The sequence below is a fragment of the Odocoileus virginianus genome, chromosome 1 (genome assembly GCF_023699985.2).
Source record: "Odocoileus virginianus isolate 20LAN1187 ecotype Illinois chromosome 1, Ovbor_1.2, whole genome shotgun sequence".
NCBI lineage: Eukaryota > Metazoa > Chordata > Mammalia > Artiodactyla > Cervidae > Odocoileus > Odocoileus virginianus.
The window spans coordinates 51,071,213-51,096,610 of NC_069674.1; the positions used below are offsets into that span (position 1 = coordinate 51,071,213).

The 25,398-nt window shown below is 52.9% G+C and overlaps 1 protein-coding gene across 5 annotated transcripts in view; it reads left to right on the forward strand.

Moving 5' to 3' along the window:
• ADCYAP1R1 (ADCYAP receptor type I) overlaps window positions 1-25,398 on the forward strand; it is a 62,391-nt gene that overhangs the window by 833 nt on the left and 36,160 nt on the right. For 4 of the 5 annotated variants that reach the window (XM_070468203.1, XM_070468197.1, XM_070468186.1 and 1 more), the window contains exons 2-3: window positions 10,700-10,838; window positions 12,575-12,680. In XM_070468203.1, the coding sequence (XP_070324304.1) occupies window positions 10,737-10,838; window positions 12,575-12,680 (208 nt within the window). In that variant the 5' untranslated portion in view covers window positions 10,700-10,736. Of the gene's footprint in view, window positions 1-54; window positions 232-10,699; window positions 10,839-12,574; window positions 12,681-25,398 lie in introns of those variants that run through there. The other variant, XM_070468189.1, reaches the window with a different exon arrangement.

The window sequence follows — 25,398 nt, forward strand, 5'->3', positions numbered from 1 at the left end:
CTCCACCCAGTTTCTGGTATCGCGCTCCGGAGAGACCGATCCCTGCAGCCCGCAGGGGGTGGGATCGGCTAGCTCCCGGGCGCTCCTCCTCGTGCCAGAAGGGAGGACCCGGGGCAGGAAGGCACTGCGACCGGAGGGACCCAGAGGGACCTGTCTACCTACTGAGGCAGACGGACGCGGCTACGCGGATCCGATCAGGAAGGCAACGCTGGAGGGTTTCCTGGGGGCTGGGTACCGCAGTCTTCATGGAATTTGAGGGGTGGGCTCGGGACATGCTGTGTAGAGGGTGAAGTAAGGGCCAGCGTATATAACGTTCCCGAGTAGTGACACCTTCGCAATGGGTCAAAAGAGCGTTGTCTCTGGGTTTCCCGCGGTGCAGAGGCAGGGGTCGGGATGCCTGGGTTTCTGCGGTTCCGGGAGGAAACGGCCCCCGGGAGCCTGTGGGAGAAACGTGTCGTCTCCCCTGGCTGAAGTGGGCCCGCCTGAGATGAGACCCCTGCCCGCTTCCTTAAAGGCACAGGCTCCCGCTGCAGCTATGGGAGGCAGGGGCTCGCAACCTGGGCAGGCAGGACCTTTGCAGGTTTGCAGGAGGGTGTTCGGGGCGGGGTAGGGGGTGGGGGCGGAAGCGGGGGTGGGATTAGAAGCGGCCGGAGTGCCACTGGATGGAGCTAGACACTCCGGAGGGAGCCCAGCCAGAAACTGATTGTATTTCATGTGGAGCTGGGAGTGGAAGCTCGCCCCTAGAAGGTGCTGAGACCCCGTTTGAAAGCTGCTGGGGGAGGGAAGGTGGACCCCTGCCAATCCTCCAGAGGATTTCTATTCTTTTAGTACAGGTGCATCAGTCTCCTCCATCTCCTCCAGCACCCTCCTCCCCACTACCAAAAGAAAAGACATGGCATTTGGCTTTTCCAGTGAGCAGCCCTGCGGGGGGCGGGGGGCAGCTGGGGAGTGAGAGGGGGCTACCCAGTCAGAGTGGGGCAACTTTCCCTGGAGAGAGGCAGAAAGGCATTCTGAAGGTCAGGCTAGAGGCTTTTGAGTGGCTGTGGGCCTCTGGAGGGGTTAAAAGAACTAAATGAGCCTTGGAGGGGTAGGGGGGAGTGGGGAGGAGCAGCACTCAGATTATCTCAGAAGGCCAGTTTGAGTTGGTGTTGGGTGCAGGTGGGGTTGGCAGAACCCCTAGTCCCTACCCAGATGAATCTGGGGCTCCTACTCCCTTCTGACCTTGGGGGGACAAGCAGAGGTGCCAGTCTGGACGCCAGTCAAAATTTGAGTTTATAAATTAGAAATAGAACACACTGGGGCAGGCCCTGGCCGGATCTTCCAAACAGTTCATCAACAAGTGTGTGTGGGGTGACCAGGGAGGCAGACCCGCTGCCTTCCTGCCCTTGCCGTGGGTCATTCGTCCATGATTCTGTGCCTGGGACAGGATGTATGACTCTGCTCCTGTTTGTGATGAGAGGGAATGTCTATGGGGAGATTCCTGAAGGACCCTTGCCTACGTTCTGGGAACTAATAAGGCTGAAAGATCCATTAAGTGCTGTTTTCTGTCATGTTCAGGTGGGCAGGGAGTTGATTGGAGAAACACTGGAATCCGACCCTTTTATGCGGCCATCCCTCTCTGCCATGCCCCTACTTTGGGACAGTCCCTCGATTCATGTTGAATAATCCAAATAAAACAAAATGGGGGTTTACAGATCAACATATACACCTAGAAGGCTAGGGAAGACAGACTTCAGGCCACAGAGTGGCTTTCTTCCTGGGGATGTGGCCTCAGGTTATGTGTCCCAGGTATCTGGTCTCACAGATTTCCCTGACCAGGGCTGGCACTAGGTGGAGGACGTGTGCTGTCTGCTGGAGGGCAGAACCAAGGAGTGCCAGTCACAGAGCATAAGCTCAGCTCGGTGCCAGAGAGGCCTCACTTCCCCGAGAGCCAGCACTTGGGGGTGACAGTGGGTTTCCTGTCTGGGGAGGAGTGTGAGCAGAGATCCCATGCCCCAGATAGGTAGGCCTAGAGCCCCTGGAAGCCTTGATTACCCCTGAATGGAGGAATCTATGAGTCTGGGGTCTGAATGGGCTGGGACTAGTGGTCTGGCTGCCTGGCAAGATGCAGTCTGGAAACTCATCAGCTGCAGCATGCTTGTACTGAGCCCTGGATGCCGTCAGAGGCACGTGGTGGCAGCCACCCCCACAGTGACACACAGGGAGGCAGTGACACACTGCTGGGGTGGCGTCAAGGCTTCCTGTGACACCTGCCAGAAAGCCAGGGCAAACATGCAGCAGCAGAGAGCAACATACGTAGGGACATGGGGACACACACACGGGCATGGAGACACACCCTCTCACACAAATCTGGACATGCCTGGGGACGGAGGTGTCTGTTCCACGAAGATCACAGTCTTCCTTGATGAGTGTCCACGTGCACGGCGTTGACACTGAATGGAGAAAGGGTGTGTGTTGCGTGAGGCTGGAGCGAGGGTTGGCAGGCTTTTTCTGCAAAGGGCCAGATAGTAAATTATTTTAGGCTTTTGCTGGCTGTTCACGCCGATGCAACTGCTTCATTCTGCTGTCATAACGTAAAAGCAGCCGTAGATGCTACTTATGCAAATGAGCGGAGCTGTGCTCTGATGAGCTTTATTTATGGCCACAAATTTGATTTTCACACAGTTTTCCTGTGTCATGAAATATGAGCCTTTTGATTTTTTTTCCTGACCATTTGAAAATGTAAAAACCATTTTGGGCTCCCTGACTGTATAAAAATAGGTGACAGGCTGGATCCAACCTGCTGGAAGTGTTGGGCTATAGGTTAGCAAAGAGAATTTGGTTTAAGAGGTGGAAGGAGGGAGCAGCTTTAGTCCTGGGAGCCCACAGTGCTCTAGGGGGCCCTGGATGCCTGTCTTCATCCTGCCTGGAGCTCAGGGTACCCATCTATTTAACGCCTGACCTCAGCATCCTATCCTAGAAAAGCTTCTGCTGGATTCATGTTATACATCTCCCACGCTAAGGACACCTGGAGACAGTGTTCATGCCTGAAAATGAAAGGGTACCATGTCACTGGACTCACCAAACAGGTCCTGAGCCCCTCTCCCATTCACCCTGTTGGCCAAGGACATGCCCGCCTCCACCAGAAGGAAAACCCATAGGGAGACCTGGACATGCCCCTTGTTTTCAGACAAGACTTAAAACTCACAAAGACAAGGATGAGACCTGAAACAGCCCAGGCAGGGGTGAGGGGTTTCCTCATCTAGGGCTGGTAGTTGTCAGAGGAGAGTGAGGCCAGTGGAGGTGGGTGCAGCCAGGCTGGGCTTCCTGGAGGTGGTGATAGGAGGTTGTATTGGCCTTGTGGAATACCTGGACTCTCTCATCCCAGCTCCGTGCATTGCCTTAGCTGTCACCGTTCTCCCATGACAAATGGGCACCACAGAGGGCTGGCTGGGGAATAAAACATAAGAGTTACTTTGCAGATACCTGTGAATGTTCCACTTCTGATTTAAGGCTGTGTGGTAGACTGGGTCCTATTCAGTTTCTTCTTATCCCTCCTGTCCCCTTCTGACATTTCTTTCCTGCTACTTCCCCAGAGGAGGGGCCTGGGAGATCTTTCCCCACTTTCTCAAGTCTCTGGATTCTGTCCTCCACTTCCCATTCCAGCTGCCCTTCCCTGCCCAGACCCCCATCTCCTCTACCTGGATTCCAGGTTTTCTGCTTGTGTTTTCTCCTTCCACTCAGCTCACCAGCCTTCTGAGGAATCCTCCCTAAATGAGAAGCTTAGCACCTCAGTTCCCTGCGTGAAACTCTTCAGTGCCCCAGCCCTCTCTCCTGTAACTAGGCTGCTGCGTCCCTGGCATCCCAGACTGGCACCGACCTTCCACCGTCTCACCACTCCCCACCTTGCTGGGTCCCTCAACACTCTTCAGTCACCTTTCTAAGCTCATCACCAGGCACCCCCCAGAGTTTTAGGGTGCCCACCAAGTGCCCGACTTGTGCCGGGTGCCAGTCAGAGCTGGCCCTCCCTTCCAGGGGTCAGCATCCCCTCCAGAGGGACTGCTGGTTAGCAAGAGGGGCAGTGCAGATGGCCACGCTCTCCATCCCACCTGCCCGGAGCCTCAGCCCCTGCCTCGGAGGTGCACAGTCAGCCATCTGCAAACCAGCGCCTGCTTCTGGTTCCCGCTCCCCCACTACTGCCCCCTCCTCCCCACCCCCCACCTCCCACCGCCTTCCATCACTTCCCGCCCCTACTCCTGCCTTCCCCTTTCTTTTATCTTCTTCCTTATTTCCATTCTTCTCTCTTCCTCTTCCAGGCCCTGGGGGGCTGTCCCTGACAGAGGATTCCTAGGACCCTTAAGGGATAGGAGATGAGCCTGGACTAGCTAGTGTGGAAGGGTTTGGCAGCGTGACCTTGGGAAAGACTCTGGGTCACTTTGGGCCTCAAACCCTCACCTATGAAACAGGACATTACTAACAATGGGGGGGGGGGGGGCTTCCTTGGTGGCTCAGACGGTAAAGAATCCGCCTGCAGTGCAGAAAACCCAGGTTCAATCCCTGAGTTGGGAAGATCCCCTGGAGAAGGAAATGGCAACCCACTCCAGTATTCTTGCCTAGTAAATCCCATGGACAGAAGAGCCTGGCAGGCTACAATCCATGGGATTGCAAAGAGTTGGATATGACTGAGTGATGAACACACACACACACACACACACACACACACACACGCTACCAGTGCCCATGCGTGCCCAGCCTTTCCTGAGCCCAGGTTCCCTATGTGTAAGAATAGTAGGAGACCCTTTCAGGGACACGAATTCTGTCTCCTGCTGTGCATAGGCCTCCGGGAACCAGACTTTGAAAGGGGAACATCTGAACATCAAAGAACATTCGCATTAATGATTAATCTGTCCATTGCCAGAACACCCCTCACTGCAGCATTTGGCACTGACCTTTATCAGCTCTGACCTTATTGGTGAGAAAAGAGGTTCTTCTTTCCCAGAAACAAGTTAAGTTCCCTCCATTTGAGGGGTGAGCTGAAGGGGCAGTGTTTCATCTTCCAGCCTTCCCTCATTGGTCCCCTGTACTAGGAGGGAGAGGAGGAAGTGGGGGGTGGGTGCTGCTCAGGTTTCATGAGTAAACGGAGCTTCTGTAGAGAAAGGGAGGTGAATGGTCCACTTTCTCTGGGTCGTTTTTGATCTGGTGTCCAGGCTTGGCACTGCCCTGTGATGGGGACAGATGCTGAACGGCCAGAGGAGATGCCAGTAGGAGATGCCCCAACTCCATGAGGACAGAAGAGGGACCCAGGGCTCTGCAGCTCCACGGAGAGGAAGAGTGAGATGCTGCCCTCCTCCAGTGGGTGCTCCCAGGAGGCAGAAGAACCTGTGCTGCTCAGGGCTGGCCTGGAAGGATATGGTGGAAAGACATCAAAGCTTCCCCTGAGGGCCCTAAAGAGGGCTGAGCTCCCCAGCCCAGGGACTGGACCGTCTCAGCAGGGAGGGCTACAGAGAGGGTCCTGCAGGGTTGGCCAGCGTGGGAGATGCTGCAGGGTCTTCACGTCCCCTCCCACTCCATGCGGAGCCCAGTGAGTCACCGCTGGCTCCAGTGTGCTGACTGGTGATGCCGTCTTCCTGTGCTGCCTGGCGCAGTGGCTGCTGGAGGACACCTGTTCCTGCCCCAGGCCCGTCACTGGGCTTGTGGGTCCTGAGGAGGGCAGGCCCTCCCAAGTCTGGAAGGGGGAGCCGACTCCCCTGTAGTCTGCATATTCGTCACTCATTTATTCTTGCCAGGCAAGGCTCTGGGACTCTCTTTTGAGTGACCTTGGGAAGTGTCTCCCCCACTCTGGACTCAGTTTCCCCACAGGAGGCTCAGTACCATGGGGAGGTGGCCTTCAGAGTCCATTTCAGGTCTGAAATGCTATGTCTGTCGTGAACTCTTCCCAAGGAGGGTGCTTCAGACATAGAAATGTGGGTAGAGGGGTAGCAGACGGCCTCATTAGTGCCAGGGGCTGTGAGAGGGATTGCTATTAGGATACCCATGGATTCTGAGCTGGTCTTCCTTTTAGCAATAACAGAGAGTGGTGGGAGCATAGGGATGGAGTGCATAAGCTTTGAAGCCAGGCTGTTTGGGTTCACTCCCCAGCTCTACCACATGCTTGCTGTGTGACCTTGGGGAAGTTGCTTACCCTCTCTGTGCCTCAGTCTCCTCAGCAGTAGAGTGAGGATGATGACAGCATAGGTTTGGGGCAGGTGAGATGAATTAATGTATATTTATTGTTTGGAAGAGTGCCTGGCATGTACTGAGTGTTTAATAAATGTTAGCCATTAGTGAATAAAAGTGCAGCAGACCTGATGTTCCCATTTTGAATATAACAGAGGGCTTCCCTGGTGGCTCAGATGGTAAAGAATCTGTCTGCGATGCAGGAGACCCAGGTTCAATCCCTGAGTCTGGAAGATCCCCTGGAAAAGGGAATGGCAACCTGCTCCAGTATTCTTGTCTGGAGAATTTCATGGACAGTGGAGCCTGGTGGGCTACAGTTCATGGGGTTGCAAAGAGTCGGACACGACTGAGGGAATAACATGGGGGTATAGATGACAGTAGGATGGTTAAAAAAACAAACCTGAACACAGTTGGTAAGATAATAATAGTTACCATATGGGTAGTCCTTATTGGGAGCCAGGATATACTCTACTGTCTATGGTTTATTGTTGTTTAATCACTAAGTTGTGTTTAACTCTTTTGGGACCTCGTGGACTATAGCCCACCAGGCTCCTCTGTCCGTGGAATTTCCCAGGCAAGAATACTGGAGTGGGCTGCTGTTTCCTTCTCCAGGGGATCTTCCCGACCCAGGGATTGAACGCGGGTCCCCAGTGCAGGTGGATTCTTCGTCACTGAGCCACCAGGGAAGCCCTGTCTATAGTTAACTTATATGAATTGGTTGATGCCTCCTAGTAACATCTATGAAGTAGGTATTATTATTCTCATTTAACATATAATTAAATTAAGGCACAGAAAAGTTAAGTGGCTTGCCTGAGGTCTTTGAGTTTAAAACTCTAGCAAAATGGTTCTCAAGTCCACCATACTAAATGTCAGTATGTAGTTTAATTGCCTTCAGATCAATTTCAAAAGCCGGTTTATCTCGGCAGAGCCTGGACCCAAGAGACAGAGCCTGGGAATATCGGTGAGCTGGTCATCCTGAGCCACATGTGTGGTGGGGTGAAAGAGCCCAGCATCCATCCTGAGGGAGAGGAGAGTCCAACCCCCTGCAGTGGCCAGGCTTGACCATGGCCCTTATGAGGGTTATTGACAACTTGGGGGAGTCCAGAAGAGGAAGGCAGCCTTGACAGGGAGCAGGGGACAGGGCTGGGAGCGGCATACCCAAGGGGTTACATTTGGAAGGGCTTTCCTGGGACAGAGGACCCCCCCCATGTGGTCCAGATGTATATGAGGTTTGGGGCAGGTAGCCTCACATTGTAAGCTCTAAGCGTTGTACAGTGGTCTTGGGGTGGGGGTCTGGGAAAAGAGGTGGGCCTGGGGTTACATCCTGAGACCAGGTTCCCAGCTGAGGTTGGGGAAGGGGATGATCAAGGCCTGGGAGCCCGCAGGTTCCCTCTCTCCATGCCTTGGTGAGTGATGTCTGTGTCCTGTTGGGCGGAGGGTAGACTGTAGTTGGGGAAGGTGAACTAGAGAGGGCAAAAGTGGGAATCAGGAACCCAGCTCTCGTTGCAGAGGAGGCCTCATATTGAGAGTATCCCCTCTACCCTACGGCACAGGGTGGGGGTGGGGTGGGGGTTACACCGCTGTCTTGGTTCTCACATTGTCTGAGCAGCCTGGTGACAAAGCAGAGAGCTGGGGGATGGTTAAGCAGTTAGGCTGGGGCCTCTGCTCCAGCTTATTTTTATCCACTGCAGGGATAAGCATTCTGCAAGTCAGGGCATCATGTGTGTGTGTGTGGGGTGTGTGTGTGTGTGTGTATGAATGTGTTTATCTATGTGTCTGCATGTGCATGCTCATATACTCATGTGTGTGTGTACCTACAGTTCCATCTGAATCCAGATAAATCTGTTGCTTCTAAATATCTGAATGCTTTTGCAGAATGAGTGCGTCTGTGGTTGTATGTGTTAATAATCCAATAAAGGTACCTGAAGATGTAAATCTCTGTGTGATGCATTTGCACATACCTCTGTTCTGTGCTCTGTGAGGGTGCCTTGGCATTTCCGTGAAGGTGTGTGGAGTTGTCTGTCAATCCCCGAAGGAGTCTCCACCTTCATTATTCCACACTTGGGTGTTTGTATTGATGCCTTCAGGTAGGTGCCCTGGGGGTAAAGTCTCTCTCTGTGGAATTGATGTGTCGTAATGCTCTTCTCTGTAGATCTGTTTCTGTGTGTGTGTGTGTGTCTGAGAGAGAGAGAAAGAGCACCAGTCCTCAAAAAAAAAAAAACTCCTTTTGCTTGCCTGCAGCCACGCACTTGCCCCCTAGAACAACCACAATGGGGCCAGCCACTTGCTCTTCTTCCAGGCTAATGCTTTTGATTCTATTAAGTTAAGGTTAAAGCAGAGGCTTTATAATCCTGTCTCTACATGAGAATCTCCTGTAGAATTTAAACAACACTGGTACCTAGGCCCAGCCTGAGGGAATCTGACTCAGTTGGGCAGGGGTATTTTTAAATGCTCCTCAGCGATTCTGCTGGACAGTCCAAATTGAGGACTGCCAGGGTGGTCGACGGAGGTGTGGGGGGCACCAGCCTTGTCCTGGGTGGAAGCCTTTCTGACCCCAGGCCCTATCAGCCTTTGCTCCGCATTGCAGCACGTGCAGGAGACTCAGCCCAGATATCGGAGTCTTCCTGCCTTAGTAGCTTTTCTGAGCCCTTAGTCTCCAGCATCTGCTGAGGCACTGTGGGCCCAGCATTCCTCTCTTCCAGCCAGGTGTGTAGGAAGCACCAGCTCTCTGAAGACAGGGCCTTGGCTTCCCTAGGGTTAGTGGAGATGATGGATCCCCCTGGGGACCACCAGTGCCAAGTTGTGCCAGAGGCAGCCGGTGGCCCCAGGATTATGGAGGGTTCTGGGAGGGGGTACAGAGGCTGAAGCCTGTGCCTGGGGTGCTGGGGCCAGTGTTTCCCCAGCCTGCCCAGTCCTTCTTGACCTGCAGAGGAGAGACTGGGCCAGCATCCCTGAGGCCCCTCTGGCCTTCTCAGAGCATCTCTTGGGGATACCCAGGCCCCCAAGTATTTCCAAGTGACCCCTAAAAGGCAGAATAGCATGTAGGTAGAGAAGGTCCCCCCTTCCTTGAACCTCCCTAAAATTGGTTTTCTTTCTCCTTTTTGGGTGCTTATTTGTCACCAGATTGAGCTTGAAGAGGTGAGGAGAGGAGGGAGATATGAGGAGGCAGAAATTCCGGGGGCACAGAGGGCCCTGGAGTGATTGCTGCTCTGCCCATTGATGGGGGTGTGCAAGGACTCATGGTTGGGATGCAGCCCCTTGAGTCTCCCCATGGATGCAACTCCAGCACCTGTGGGTTAGTGGTGGCCCTGGTATGGGCCTAGTCAATATTTTTAGTAATAATTTAATAGTAATAATAACTTTTAATTACTGTTTAGTACTTCATTGTGTGGCTATGCAGGGGTCTATTAACAGTGCCTGCCTGATGGATGGTTGGCTGCCCCATTTTTTTTTTTTTTTTTTGCTGTTCATGCTATTTTAAATGATGCTGAACATTCTTGCATATACTTCTTTCTGTACAAGTGCAGTTATCTCCCTGGGATAGATACCCAGATGCCGAATTACTGGCATGTGAGGCATATCAATTACTCATTGATTTTAGAAGCAGACCAAACTCTTCCTCTGGGCAGGTGCTGGGGCTCCCTCAACCCCCTTTGCCCTGTCTGGTCCCTGGGAGCTCTGAGGGGGAGATCCTCGAGGTCTGAGCACATCCTCCGTAGCATCACGTTTTGTCTGTTGCATTGGTGATGATTTTATCCTGGAAGCCGAGTGGGCTGAGGCAGGGTGAAAGGATGCTGTGTTTGCTGGGGACCAGGCTCGGCTGCTGGAACAAAGCGGCCCTGTATGAGCTAGTGAGTTGGAGAGAAGAGCAGCTCCTTGTCACGTAGCAGCCGGCAGCTAGGTGGGCCTTCAGGCTGGCAGGGAGGCTCAGTGCCCCGGGGCCCACTCCATCATCCTGGCTGCCACTGGCAAGTTGTTCCCCATCCCTCAGGTGTTATCCTGACTGATCCGTCCAAACTGGGTCTGAGGCGGGGAAAGAGCGGCAGGGGCAAGCACGTGCTGCCTTAGGGATCGGTAGTATTGAGGTGGCACGTGTCATGTCGCCCACATTCCATAGGTGGGAAATTCATCACATGCCTGCACCCAAGAGCAGGAGGGACCCAGAAGTGTCCTCTCCGGGGGGGCATGTATGTGCCAGCTAAAATTTTGCTCCTGTGGAGGGAGATCCAGAGACACACTCATCTGCTGCGGAGAAAAAGCCATCCAGACCATTCTCGTAGTCCATTGGGCACCGGGGCCAGCGGGTTCCCTGCTGTGGCCCCAGTGCCTGGTACTGAGCAGGTGTTCGGCAGCTGCTTGTATGTTAGAAGAATAAAGAACCACACATACAAAGGCGTGGACAGGGGTACCCTTGCAGGCTTTGCTGCGCCTAAGGGAGAGGGACTGTCCCTGCCTCTCCTGTGCCACCGAACCTGCAGGACTCATGCTTTTCCTTTCTTTCTAGCCTGTAGACACCTGGGGTTGAGCAGTGGCGGCTGTGAATGAGAGGCGGGCGGCACTGGCCTGAGCCGCCTTCCAGGCTGAGAAGCGTCATGGCCAGCATTGTGCAAGCCTCCCTGGCTGCTCTCCTCCTGCTGCCTATGGTAAGGACCCAGGACCCGCGCCGCCCCCCGCGCCCGCCTCCCCCCCCACCGCCATGACCAGCCAGAGCCCCAGGCTCACTTGAGCCCCCACCTCAGATAACCTGTGTCTTTTGTGTCCTCTCAGCCAAGCTCAATTTGCATGGCTGGTATCTCTGCCTGCACCCCCACCGGACCATCCCACACCATTATGTGCATTAAAAAAGGTGCTTCTTCCTCAAGACCTTGTACCAGTTTGACAAGAAGTTGTTACATAATTTACAAATTGATTATGATAGTAATATATGTGGGCTTCCCTGGTGACTCAGATGGTAAAGAATCTGCCTGCAATGCAGAAGACCCAGGTTCAGGAAGCTTCTCTGGAGAAAAGAATGGCTACCCACTCCAGTATTCTTGCCTGGAGAATTCCATGGACAGAGAAGCCTGGCAGGCTAATAGTCCATGGGGTCACAAAGAGTCAGACATGACTTAATGACTAACACACACACATTTGTGGCAGCCTTTAGAGTTGTGCAGTATACAACCCACTCAACTGTATTCAGGAGCCCTCATTAGGGCTGCAGAAGGCAATTTTGATCCTGGTTCCCAGCCTACTGGTTTCTGGCAGGCTAGAGCTCCGAAGCCTCTCCCTGACCAAGAGGGATAGGGTGGACGGTTCCCAGGCGTTGGCCCCCTGCTCTTCTACCTGGGAATTCTGACCAACATAGATGCAGCTCTCTTCAGAGCCCTTGATGCCAGTCCTGCCTCTGGCCTGCCTTACTGTGTGACTCCAGACAAGCTCAACCTTTTCCCTACACATCTGTGAACAGTCAGCGCTAGACTGGGTCCCTGAGCCCTGTTCTTGGCAGCCTGCGATGCCTGACACCTGCCTCCACACTTGCCAACATCCCCTTGTGAAACCATCCCTGCCCTGGAGTTTTAAGCAGAAGTGACAGCATAAGTATGCAGCTGTCGTGACAGCATTCATGGGCTTTGAAGTTATTTGATCCTACACTTAAATCCAGTATCTCCCACTAACCAGCAGGCAGTATGACCTTGAGCAGGACTTGTTTTTAACTTCTTTGAGCCTCAGTTTCCTCTTTTGTAAAATGAGGCAGGAGTAAATGAGCGTGGTTAGTAAGTGCCATGCAGTGCTATCACTGTCCTTCGCCTGCAGCTCCTGGGCCCCCGGTGGAGAGGAAGGATGAACTCTCTCAGCAAACTCTCCTCTCTCTCACCTGCTGCTTGCTCCCCTAAAATGCAGTCATAGCCTCGGGGTCTCTGGAGCTGGACTGCATGAGTTTGAATTCTGGCTGTTCAGTCTACTAAGCTGTGTGACTCTGGGCAAGTTTCTTAACATCTCTGTGCTTAGGTTTCACATCTGTTGAATGGGAAATGGTAAAAATAATGCCTACTTTGTAGTACTCTTGATATGTATGTATGCATGGATAGGACAGAGTAATGCACGCACTTTAGTATGGTGCTATCTATGTGTTTGCTAATGTTATGATAAAACGTGGAAACAGAGCCAGAGAGGGGGGTGGGATCTGCCTGGGTCCCACATTGAGCTGGTAAAGTGGAAGAGTCCTCATGGCATTTGTGACAAAGCAGAGGCACCGCTGCTTCTGAAATCTCTCAGTCACTGTCCTCTTCCTGCTTCTTTTGCTCCCCATCCCCACTGCCCCTGAGGCTTAAGTAGCCGGGCTTATCAGTGAACCTCCCTGCTCCTCACCACCACTTATCCCCTGTGTCTGCTGCAGGCCACCGCCATGCACTCTGACTGCATATTCAAGAAGGAGCAAGCCATGTGCCTGGAGAAGATCCAGAGGGTGAATGACCTGATGGGCTTGAATGACTCCTCCCCAGGTGAGGATGGTGGTGGGGAGGGCCATCACCTCCGGCACATCTAAGGTCAGCCTTAGAACTGATGTCCTCGCCTCTGGCCACCTACAGAAACTGGTGGAGGATACAGGTCCCTGGGTCCTTCAGAAAGTCCTTTGGGGCGATGGAGCCCTGGATCTGCTCTGGGCAGTGATGCTGGGGTTGCCCTCCTTGGGGATGGCCTGCCTGGATGCCTCCCTCTGAAAGGGGCTATTCCAGGTGACTGAACGTGGCTGCCTTCTCTCCCATGGGGGCCGAGAATGAGTTGGTATCTGGGTTGAGCAGCCAACGGCTGTCAGAGAGCTCATTAGCAGGCAGCCTGGGTCTCGTGGCAGAAGGGACACAGCTGTTGCTGGTGGCCAAGCTAGAGAGCACCTGGTCAACTCAGAGCGTGGGGTGTGGGATCTTGCCCATCTCCTCTGCTCACTCCATCAGAGGGCAGAGAACAGGGTGGCAGAGGAAACCCAGCCCTGTGTATGTCTGCTGTTACTGTTCTGGGGCTGCTATAAGCACTGGGGGCAGGAGGCTGCTTCCTTAGGCTGGATGGTGCCGCACATTGCAGGACATTTAGTGGCTCTAGCTCTCCCATTAGATGCCCCTAACACCTCCTCATCTCAGTGACAGCCCCCAAAGCCTCACATTACCAGATGTCCCAAGGGAGTGGCATGGCCCCTGGCTGCTGACCAGTGGTCCTGTGTACCCTTTCCTCCTATGGGACACTGAGGCCCATAGAGCAAGGGCACCCTCACCCCAGCAGAGCCAGGAGGAGGGTCTGCCTGGGAAGCTGGGGACTTGAGGGTAGGGGGCATCACTGGAGAACTGCTTAGACTTTCCCATGCCTCAGTCACTGGAAGGTGGGACTCTCTGCCCCCTCTAGAGGGATCTACTTTTCTCTTTGGTCCTCCCCATTCGCAGGGAGCTCTTCTGAGTACCATTTATTTAAATACTTGGTTAGCCTGCAGATCAGTTAATTGTAATGGTCCCTCTGGGCTGAACTCCTTAGCCAGTCAGCTCAGCGAACATTAACTAGTAATGGAGTCTCTCCCAGCCATGCTGGCCTTTCCCTCTAGCCAAGCTCTTGTTCAGCCCTATCTGAGGCCAAAAGTGGATCTGAGGCCCCACCAGCCAGGGAAGCCAAGGCGAGGGGCCCAGATGGGCACACAGTTGCAAGAGACCCAAAGAATAGCTGATCGAGACCTCTTGTCTAGAGGATGGGAACGTGGAGCCCAGAGGGCAGTGATTCTTTGGAACTGTGGGAAGAGGGTGTGTCAGACTCAGGTGGGCCTGGAACCCAAGCATCCTGTCTCCCAGCACAAGGCCATTGTTCCTGAATCACAGGTCTCAGATATACTTGGGACTGAGCCGTAGGAAGCATCAGGTAGGGACAGGTAGAGGTGGGAGGTAGGGTGGGGAATGGGCCCAGAGGTGTGCAAGTGAATTGCACCCATGGAGCCCTGGGCAGGAGGAGGACAAGAGGCCCCGCCTGCAAGGGTATCCTGGCAGAAGCGTGAATGTGGGCGGGGCAGGTGTCATGATGGGTGCCGCCCAAGAGAGGCAGGTCAGAATTGCTGGGAGGGGCTCTCACCCCCTGGTGTTCTCAGGAGAGGACAGATGAAAGGATTTCTCTGTGGGGAAGGATTCATGGAGAAGGTGGCATTTAAACCAGATCCTTGGTCCTCACACCTCGCTGCATGTGCCTCAGGCCAGGCACCTTTTAGGAAAATGTAGCCAAGACCCAGTCCAAACCAATTCAACCAGAACCTCAGTCAGTCATAGTTGCCATGATTTTTAAAGGCTCCCCAGGCGATTCTGATGAGAAGCTAGGCTGAGAACCCTTGAGTTAGTCTCGGGGGAGGGGTAGCTCTTGAGGGTAGGTGAGAGCTGAGGGATGGCTGATTGGGGAGAACGTTCTAGGTTGAGGGAACCACAGCAGCAAGAGGCGGGTGGTGAAGGGGAGTGGGCAGGTCCGTATATCTGGAACCCTGGATTGGAGTCGGTGGGGGTGGGCTAGAGAGGGGTGTGGCTGAGGGCCAGGGAGCAGGTGTCTGTGTATTGTGTGTGTCCACTGCTACTGGAGCTGGACAGAGGAGGGGATGGCGCTGGGGGTGTCTTTCCCCAAGCTGCTATCTCTCCAGCTTTTCCCAGAATACCACCTGGACCTCCCTCCTCTAACAACGCCTTGGGGACCCTGTGAGTCAGGTCACCCTCAAACCTGAACTTGAGCAAGGGATCTCAAGCCTCTGGAAGAATTCCACTGACCCACCCACTGGCTCATTCATTCCCTCACTCACTCATCCCCTCGCCCTCTCACTCATTCAACTCCCATGACAAGCTGGCACCTTGGGTCCTGCCTGGTGGAGTGCGGGCAAGGTCAGGGGAAGGGTGGGGCCTGCCGAGAGAGAGGTTCACACACTGATAGCCCTACCTGTAGAGTTCTCCTGGGGAATGTGGATACATCTCTAGGGAATAGGTCAGCGCAGTTCAGACCATCTGGGAAGGCTTTCTGGAAGAGCAGAAAGAGTTAGGGACCAGATTTGGGCTTTGGAAGGCAAATGGGGAAGCCAGGGAAGTTCCAGGTGGGGGCTGACCGTAGTAAAAGTAAGAAGGGGGCAGTGAGTATGGTCAGAGGGAATTGTGACAGCTGGCACTCAGATACCAGGGGCCAGGTTCTAAATCATTACACATTCACAATTGCATAGCATAGCTCATTTAAACCTCAGCAACCTACTAGCCGGGTAGCATTTACTCCCATTTTCTGGATGAGGCTGTACAGACTCACAGAGGGTAAGTCACTACCTGTTACACAGGTAACACAGCCTGTTACACAGGTAACACACAAGTTACACAGCCTGGAAGGGTGGAGCCAGGACATGCCTTTGATCCTTCCAGAGTTCTTCCTCTCTCATCTGACTCTCTAGACTGCATTGTGGCTCAGAAAGGAGGGAGGAGTCAGCCCCACCCCCGCATCCCCCTGACTGCGGTGAAAGGTCACAGGGCAGCGAAAGTTGAAATGAGGCTGGAGAGAGGACTTGGGAGAGAGGAGAGCCTTACATCTGCACCCCTCGCCGCCCACCCCCCTGAAGGCCTGCAATTTTCTTGGCTACTAAAGGCCAGAGGGTGTTTGCATTTCCATTGGCCAGGCTGGCTGGGAGGCCCCAGCCTCTAGTGACCTGCTTGGCTAGGTCTCCCAGGCCCCAACTTCAGCCTTGTGGAAGGAGAGGGGCAGGTAGAGGGGAGGCGTGAGTGTCCAGCTCAGCTCACTTCAGGGGTCCTTCCTGCTGGCTGAGGTTAGAGGAACCCCACCTTGAGGGTCCTTCAGAGCAGGGGGCCTCTGGGCACTCCAGTGCAGATGTCCTGGGAGATATCAGCCATCCTGTCAGCTGCCAGGGCTTGGGCTTGACTCAAGACTCAGGCTGGGTCCTCGGGGCATCCTTGGCTTCAGCTTTAACATGCTTATGAACCATGGGTAGCCATTCATCCCATTGCACCTTGTAGAGCTTCTGGGAGCATTTAAAGATGCTGATGGTCAGGTCCTCCCCACAGCAATGTGGGGAGTATTAGGGCAGCGTGGCTTGTTGAGAGTATGTATTAAAAGCCTCTCAATGATTCTAGAGTGTATCCAAGTTTTAGAACCACTGGTTTGGTCAGAGAAGACCATCCTCCAGGGTGCTCATGTCAGCTCAGGCCAGAGAGCAGTGCTCAGGGTCCAGGCAAACCCGTCTGGGAGCCAAGAGTTCAATCTGACAGTAACCAAGGGTCAGCAGTTGTGCATTCTGGTATTGATATCTGTGCCTGGGGTGAATGGAGAGAGACCAGCTCTTCTGCTACACCCCTTCTCTGCACCTTCCCTGCCCCTTCTGTCCCAAGCGTGTGCGCTATGCATGGAACATTGGTCAAGGGTCAGCTAGTGTCACTGAAACACACCTGAACAAGGAAATCTGTCAGCCTGTTCCAATGACTGTGAGTGTGAATTCACGACAACAGTTTTATATATGTTTTTATGCTGATGGCTCAGCAGTAGAGAATCTGCCTGCAGTGTAGGAAATGTGGGTTCAATCCTGGATCAGGAAGATCCCCTGGAGGAGGAGATGGCAACCCACCCCAGTATTCTTGCCTGGAGAATCCCATGGACAGAGCAGCCTGGTGGGCTACAGTTCAAAGGGTCACAAAGTTGGACATGACTAAGCAATTGAGCATGAGCATGTACTAATATTTATATATTTACTACTTGTGGGCTTCCTTGGTAGCTCAGCTGGTAAAGAATCCACCTGCAATGCAGGAGACCCTGGTTCAATTCCTGGTTCAGAAAGATCCCCTGGGGAAGGGATTGGCTACCCTCTCCAGCCTTCTTGGGCTTCCGTGGTGGCTCAGATGGTACAGAATCTGCCTGCAGTGCGGGAGACCTAGGTTTGATCCCTAGGTTTGGAAGATCCCCCAGAGAAGGGCAAGGCAACCCACTCCAGCATTCTTGCCTGGAGAATCCCCATGGACAAAGGAGCCTGGCGGGCTACAGTCCATGGGGTCTCAAAGAGTTGGACACAACTGAGCACTTAAGCACAGCATAGCATATTACTTGTACGTCCCCATGATCTTTTATATCCAGTAAAGTGAGTGCATTGAAATGAGGACACTGGTTTGTTAGAGACGAGATGTGTCTGTGGCATGTTTTAGCTGTGTAGCTGTAGGTGGGGGGCTCCCAGGTGGGCATCTGCATCCACTTAAATCTTTACTCCTCACTGATCCCAGGATACCCACTCCCTACCCCCAAAGAGAGTATGGGATGGTAATATATATAGTGGCCTTCAGAGTGGAAGCCGAGGGACAGTGATAGGCTGGGGAGGGGCATTGGAGCTCGGCAGGGGGCTTACGCGAGTAGAAAATACAGGGAAGATCATGGAGAGTGAAAGCAAGTTTCTGACTGGGTGGTTTCGTCCGCACCATCCTTGGCAGGTTTTAAGGATGTTTATTGGGACCATTGTTGAGGCGATATATTTAGTGGTTTTGACCCTCATTCCAAACCCCTGCATGCGAACTAGATCTTGCGACAACACCAAGTCTGGCTTCATCGTTGTGACGTGCGGAGAGGCCGAGGCCAGAGGTGGCCATCACTGGCCAAGTCACACCGAGGGCCGGAGCCAGCTCTGGGACCGGCCCCAGGTCTGCCGTCCCAGCCAGGGAGCGCTAGGAGACAGGGAGACCAGACACAAGGAGAAAGGACTCCTGTGCGTGGGAACCGGAGTTGCCTCTCTGAAGCGTCCCCAGGCCCACGCAGGGCACAGGCACCGCCTGCTGGGCTGGCCGCTTTGTTCTCTCCGTTCAGCCCAGGCAGCCCTGCCAGCCCCGGTGAGTCCTGCCAGCACCTCTTCTTTGTGAGGCTGCAGGCTTGCATCAGTCTGGAGGCCTTCCTTGCATTTAAGTGGGCTGGTCAGGTGTGGTCCTCCTTGGGGGTCCCCCACCCCATACTCTGGAGGAGATGGAAGAGGGAGGCCAGCAGTGGCTTTGGCATGAGCAGGAGGAAAGCGGCTTGGAGGAGACACAAGCAGCCTGTTCATTGCTATTCTGACCCAGCCGCTGAGGCCTGTCCAGGGTGTAGAGTGTATATCCCAGCCTCCACTTCCACCCTCACCAGGAGAGCGGCCTGAAGGAGGGAGGGGGAGCCTCTGCAAGGCTGGGCCCGGGCTCGCCATCCTTGGAGCAAGATCAGCTTCTTGTCTGCGCCTCCCAGCAGCTCTGAGAATGAACAGACTCCCAGCAAGGGGGTCTGCAGGGGCCCTCCCTCTGAGGAACTCACTTCCCAGATCTGACAAAGGGTTCAGTTTCTGTCCAAACCTGTTTCCTTTTGGTCCCGTAGTTCTCATGCGTAAGCCTGCATCAGAAGTTGCTGGAAGGTTTGTTAAAACCTGGATTGCTGGGCCCAGTGATTGCTGACCCAGTGGATCTGATGGGGCCCGAGTGTCCATACCTCTGGCAAGCTCCCAGTGGCACTCCTGCTTGGGGGTCCACACTTTGAGGACCACTGACACCCACAGAGAAGGGCTGCGTCTTTACTCCTCCCTCCACTCCCCTAGCACCGAATTCACAGCTGGTCCTCATTTTATGGATCAGCAACATTGGCTGTAAAGTAAATTTCAGTATGTTGAATCATTTTTTACCCTTGAATCATGTGCTGTGATGAGGGACTTGTTCTAACAATACCCAGGCACCCTCGGGCAGCTTCTCAAAAGAGGGGACTGCGCCTTTGTGTGACTCTCCCTGGTCTCACGAGTGTTGAAAGCTGTGTGGAACCGGACGGAATCATCGCCATGACAACCCGAGATTAGCTCCTTATTTTGTTCTAGTCGGGGCTAATGGCTCTTGCATTCTCTCTTCATTCAACCTGCCCAAGTGGTCTTTCCCCCTCCTGCTGTCACAAGGCACTGCATCTTCTTGGCTACTGTGCGTATCAGTGTCTCGGTGGGAGCAGCTCCAGAGAGTGTGCCCACCATCACCTCCCACCCCAGCAGAAATCCCCCTGGGCCTGAATTCTTCTCACCGAGTCCCCATTGAGGCTTTTAGTGGGATAGACTGAGCCAGGAAGGTGTAGGCAGGCTTCATGGAGGATTGGGAGGCTTGGGGTGTCAGAGTGGAGAGTTCTCCCAGGGAAGAACACTGGTTCTGGCTTCCTCTGCACGGGGAAGAAGAGGATGGGAACTCTCTTGACCCAGAAACCACTTCTGATGCACTTTACTGTCTCCTCCTTGAAGCAGAGTTCCTTGCTGCTGTGTCATCAGTATCTTCCAGTTTTCCTTGTGTTTCTGGCCACCCCTCCACGTCTTCTTTGCCAACTTCTCTTCTGAGTGGTGACCTTCCTTTTGTTGGGGCCAGGCCCTAGTCTCTTCTCTCTCTTTTTTTTTTCCTCTCAAATCTACACCCTCTCATTGGACATAATATCTGGGCCCATGGCCCTACATAACTTCCTTGTGCTGACTGCTTCTTGTTCTCTTCCTCCAGTGGCAGTTTCCCCTCTGAACACTAGAATGTTATCAACTGCCTATTTGAAATCTAGTTCTGCTCGGCTCTTTGCATCATCTCAAACTAAATACACCCCAAATGACACTCTTGAGTTCCAGCTTGCTGATTCCCTCCACCACCTGCCTCTCATCCAGCCCCCTCCCCACTGTGGCTGGTGGCTCAGTCAGCTGGCCATCCAGACACTCAAACCCAGGTGCCATCCTTGATGCCTCTCTCCCCTTCACTGCAGAAGTCAGGGTAGCCTAGACCATGGTGCAGTAGCAAATGAAACTTAACATCTCGGAGACTTAGTACTGTAACGTTTATTGCTTGCACATCACAGGCCAGTGTGGTGGGCAGAGTGGGGAGGTGAGTTTGACTCCACTTGGTCCTTCAGAGATCCATCTCGGAACACTGCCACACTGGATATGTGGCCCCCAGGGATGCTCCAGAGAGGGGAGAGAGAGCGAGTTTGCGGAGTCTGCAGGGGGTATTTTTGAAACCCATTTGTCATCCCCCGCCCCACTCACCATGAGTGAGCGCTCAGTCACATGAGATGGATGAGCATGAAGGGTCTCTGGCACACTCACCGGTTGTGTCCAGCCAGTCTGTCACCAAGTCCTGCCTCCAGACCTTCCTACACAGCACTCCATTCTCTCTCGGCTGCCATCGCTCTTCATTGAGCCCCACCACCCTCCTCCCAACTGCTGCCACATCCTGATAGACGTGTCTTCATGTTTGCTTTCCTGCTCTTGAAATGTATTACCTTCCCACACAGCCAAATCAGGCCACGTGCCTCCTTGTCTTAAAACCCCTCTGAGGGAGGTAGAATAATGCCCCCATCAAAGATGCCCACATCCTCATCCCCCAAAGCCTGTGGACTGTGTTGCCTTAAAAGACAGAAGGGACTTGGCAGGTATAGTTACACTAAGATGGGTGAGTAGCCTGGATTATTCAGTATAATCACAAGCATCCTTATAAGTGACAGGAGGCAGCAGGAGGGTCAGAGGAGAGAGTTTTGAAGATGCTATGCTACTAGCTTGGAAGATGGAGGAAGGGGCCACAGGGCAAGGGATGTGGGTGGGCTCCTGAATCTGGAAAAGATAAGAGAACAGATTCTTCACTAGAGCCTCCAGAAGAAATGCTGACACCTTGACTTTGGCCCCTTTCTGACTTCTGACCTCCAGAACTGTGAGACAAGAAATTGGGTCATTGTAAGCCACTAAGCTTTCTGTGTTACAGCAGCAACGGGAAAGTGATACACCATCCTCTTCTTCAGCATTTGGCATTAAATCCAGATTTACTCCCGTGATCATAGACTATAAGCCCTGGGCAAGCCAAGGCCAGGGGTGCTTACTCATTCCACTTTTGCTCTTCAGTGTCTGACTCTTAATAGACACTTAATATTTCTTGACTTCATGAGTGAAGAAGAGGGACAGAAGGAGAAAATGAGAAGATGAAAAAAAGGCAAAAGGAGGAGAGGGAGGAGGAGAAAAGGCATCTTGAAATCTTCCAGCCACAACAGCACTAAGCTTTGTTGGGGCTGGAGTCTGGAACAGATGGGGAAAGAGAAGCTGGACGTATTGTGTGGGTGTGGAAGGAAGATGAATTGTCGTCCTTATTTAAAAAAAAAAGGTGCTCTCAGGAGCCCAGACCCAGTTCTCATCTCCCTGGAAAGTGTTCTTGGGAGCACTCGGCTCCGAGGCTCCCGAGTCCAGAGCCGACCCATCGAGAATGGGAGAGAAGACAGACCCCATCTCCCTTCTCATCTGGGTCCAACTGAGAGGTGATAACTATAGGAAAAATGTGCACGAGGCATCCTGGGAAGCCCTGAGGAGACCTGCGTCTCTTTTGACCCCAGTGATGCCAGCCAGAGGGGTGGGTGGACGACTGAGAGCTCCTTATGGATCGGGGACATTGTCCCATAAAGCAAAACTGTTTATCTATTCACAGCATTTCCGACACCAAAAGTGTGCGTTTTCCATACCAAGCAATTCTCCAGTTTTCTATGGACACTCACTGGATGTCCCTACTATTTAATTCAAATCTGACCCTAACTATCTAGAATTAGCACAGACCCTACAGGTGAAGGTTCAGTTTCAGGAGACTGCTCCCCCATTTCAGATGCCAGTTGCACATCGTGGGTCCTCTCACTTAAGGTAACCCACACTTCAGTCTGACTTGACTACAGATCAGGGGTTCCCATGGCCTCCTTCTCACACTCAATAATTTGCTAAAATGACCCACAGAACACGTTTACCAGTTTTTTTATAAATGAACCAGGATTTTATAAATGAACAGCTGGATGAAGAGGCCCATAGGGTGAGGTCCAATAGAATCCCAAGTGCAGGAGCTTCTATCTTTGCGGAATGTGCCACTCTCTGGTAAGTGGATGTGTTCACCAACCCAGAAACTCTCCAGATCCCATTGTTTAGGGGTTTATGGATGTTCCATTATGTAGGCACGATGGGTTAAATCGTTGGCCTTTGATGATTAACTCGATTTTTGACCCCAACATGAGAGGTGGAGCTGAAAGTTCCAGTTCCTTAATCCCACAGTTGGTTGCCCTGTGGACCAGTCCCTATCCTCCAAGAGCAATGTCATGAGCATACACTCAGGTATGGCTGAAAGGGGCTTATGAACAGAGAGCTGCTCCTCTGACACTATCACTCAGGTTGTTCCCAGGGTTTTAGGAGCTCTATGCCCGAGTGCCGGAGAATTGACGCTTTTGAAATGCGGTGCTGGAGAAGACTCTTGAGGGTCCCTTGGATGGCAAGGAGATCAAACCAGTCAATCCTAAAGGAAATCAACGCTGAATATTCATTGGAAGGACTAATGCTAAAGCTGAAACTCCAATACTTTGATGCACTTGATGCACTTTGATGCACTTGATGCAAATAACTGACATTGGAAAAGACCCTGATGCTGGGAAAGATTAAAGACGAAAAGAGAAAGGGCCAGCAGAGGATGAGATGATTAGATAGTATCACTGACTCAATGGTTGAGTTTGAGCAAACTCTGGGAGATTGCAAAGGACAAAGGAGCCTGGTGTGCTATAGTCCATGGCATCACAAAGAGTCGGACACAACTTAGTGACTGAACAGCACCAAACAGTCAGGAATCCGGGATGAAGAACAAATGTGTAATTCTTATTATATCACAATATCGTAGTCTCACAATATCAGAGTCATTGTGATTTATTATATCCCGATATCAAATTTATTTTATCACAATATCATAGTCTCCTAAACCCAGACACTAGACTTGGGCCCTAAGGTTTGGGTTCTACTTTTAGGCTTCCTACATGCTCTGGTGCCACAGGAATTATCCCACTAGGATCTTCAGTCTATGGAGGGAAGGCAGGCCAGGAACCAGGAGGGCTTGTAGAGTGTGGTGGGCCATGGGGCAAGTGAGGGGACCTTGGCAGATGCCCTGTTGAGGATGTCTGTCCAGGCACTGGGGCCAGGGAAGGCAGCCCCAGCCTCCTGGCCATCCTTCCCAGATCCCAGCAGGTCCTGAGCGACTCTCTTCCAGATCTGAGCTCTGATCATTCAAGGAGTTGGGAGACTGCTCAGTCACCCAGCCCTTGATGTGATCAGTGTGAAACTGAGTCAGGCTGGAGGGTGTGGAGATTTGCCAGAATCATGCTGTGAGCCCTTGGCAAACCTTGAGTTTGTGACACCCTGTCGATGTGGAGGGGGCGCCTGTCCTTTCCCTCCCACTGCCCTCAAATGAGAACTTCTCAAATTTGTTTTCTCCCCCACTGTAGCCCTGGGCCTAATGGGTGCTGGCAAATGCTAACTGCTCAGTAAACAGTTGTTGGGAGGATGGATCCCTAACTGCCTCCATGTCTCTGACCTTCAACCTGGGAACCCTCCCCCATTGTGCCACCTACACCTGAGCACCTCGGCCCTTGTGACCATGTTCCCTCGCTCATCTAACAAGTTCTGGGCCTTGGGAACATCAGCTGGCAGAAGCAGCTGGCTGTGCCAGGGCCTAATGTTCCACATTAAGGAACATCTGTTGGCGAGGGCTCCCAGGGTGTGGGCCATACACAGCCATGCTCCATGGCCATCCTATGGTCAGCACGGGCCATGTTGCCCAAAGATGTACTGTTAGGTCTCTTCCAAGGACATGTCATGACTAGCCACGTGTAGGGGGGAGTCCTGCTGTAATGGGTGGACAAGAGTCATCAGTAACAGGCTTGGGACCCATCTCCCTTCATGTGGCCCTCAGAATCCTCATCATCTTGGTTTGTCATCCTCAGAGCTTTCTGTGATGCTTCTGGCTCCCAAATGCAGTCATTCTGGAAGCAGTATACTATGGGCTAATGTGACTGCATGCGAGTTCTGAAGTTGTTGTTGTTCAATCACTAAGTCGTGTCTGACTCTTTGTGACCCCACGGACTGTAGCACGACAAGCTCCTCCGTCCTCTACTGTCTCCCGGGGTTTGCTCAAACTCATGTCCATTGAATCAGTGATGCTATCTAACCATTCTAAAGTAGCCAGGTCTGAATTCTAAGAGATAGGGTTTTTTTCGCACATGGCAACCTTGGACGCTTTCTGATCTCAACATGACCCGAAAGTCAGCCATCGGCCCCAACAGAGTGGCTGTGAGCTCAGGAGGCCCACCCCAAGCCCCCACCCCTACCCAATGCCTGCCAGGCTTCCTCTATGTCTGCCCAGTGACCCTCCACCGGCCTTGCTCACCTGCTTGGGCTCTATTTCATCTCTCTGCCTAGGTCTGTCTCAGGGGAATGATTCCCAGGGATACAAGTGAAATAATGAGATTAGTGGTGATAACAATGGTGACCAGGCACTGAGTGAGTCTGCCTTTCTTCCGACAACTTTTCATGTATGAACTCATTAATCCTTCCCACAGCCCTGGGGGTGGGACAGGCACAGGCTGTCTTGTACCTGGCAGAGGAGCCCTCCAAAGTCCTAATTTAGAGCCTGTTCAGACAGGTGAGGTCCCTTTCCTGGAAGTCTGCACTCTGCCATCGGACACACCACATATTGCCTCCCGTCTCTGCCTCTGCCCCTCTGTCATGATTATATCACTATATGCACTTCCTCTGCCCACCTGGAACACGAGGCATTCCCTGCTCCTCTCATGTTGTGTCCTTTCCCTGATTGGCCTCTCACCCCGTAGCCTCGCCCATGCCCCATGTGCTCGAGTATAGAGCAAGGACCAGGCTTCAGGGATTGTGTTAAGGAGTTGAGGTGATAGGGCCACTGGCTGGTGCTCACCCATAGTGGTGGCTGTGTGACCTGGTCAAATCTTCCTTTGGGAGAGCTTGTGGTCACAGGTGTGTGGGGATGAGTGAGGAGGCCAGTGGGGAAGCTGTAACCAGGGTCCTAGGGAAAAGTGGTCTGCTCTTGACCAGGTGGAGGTGCAAGGATAGAGAGTAGGAAAAGTGAAAAGTGAAAGTGAAGTCACTCAGCCTTGTACGACTCTTTGCGACCCTGTGAACTGTAGCCTACCAGGCTCCTCCATCCATGGGATTCTCCAGGCAAGAATACTGGAGTGGGTTGTCATTTCCTTCTCCAGGGGATCTTCCTGACCCAGGGATCGAACCCGGGTCTCCCGCATTGGAGGCAGACACTTTAACCTCTGAGCCACAAATATTGGACTGTCAGACCAGCAGGACTTGGTGACCAATTGGCTATGGAGCACGACGGAAAAAGTGACAAGTGAGAGTGATTCCAGGGC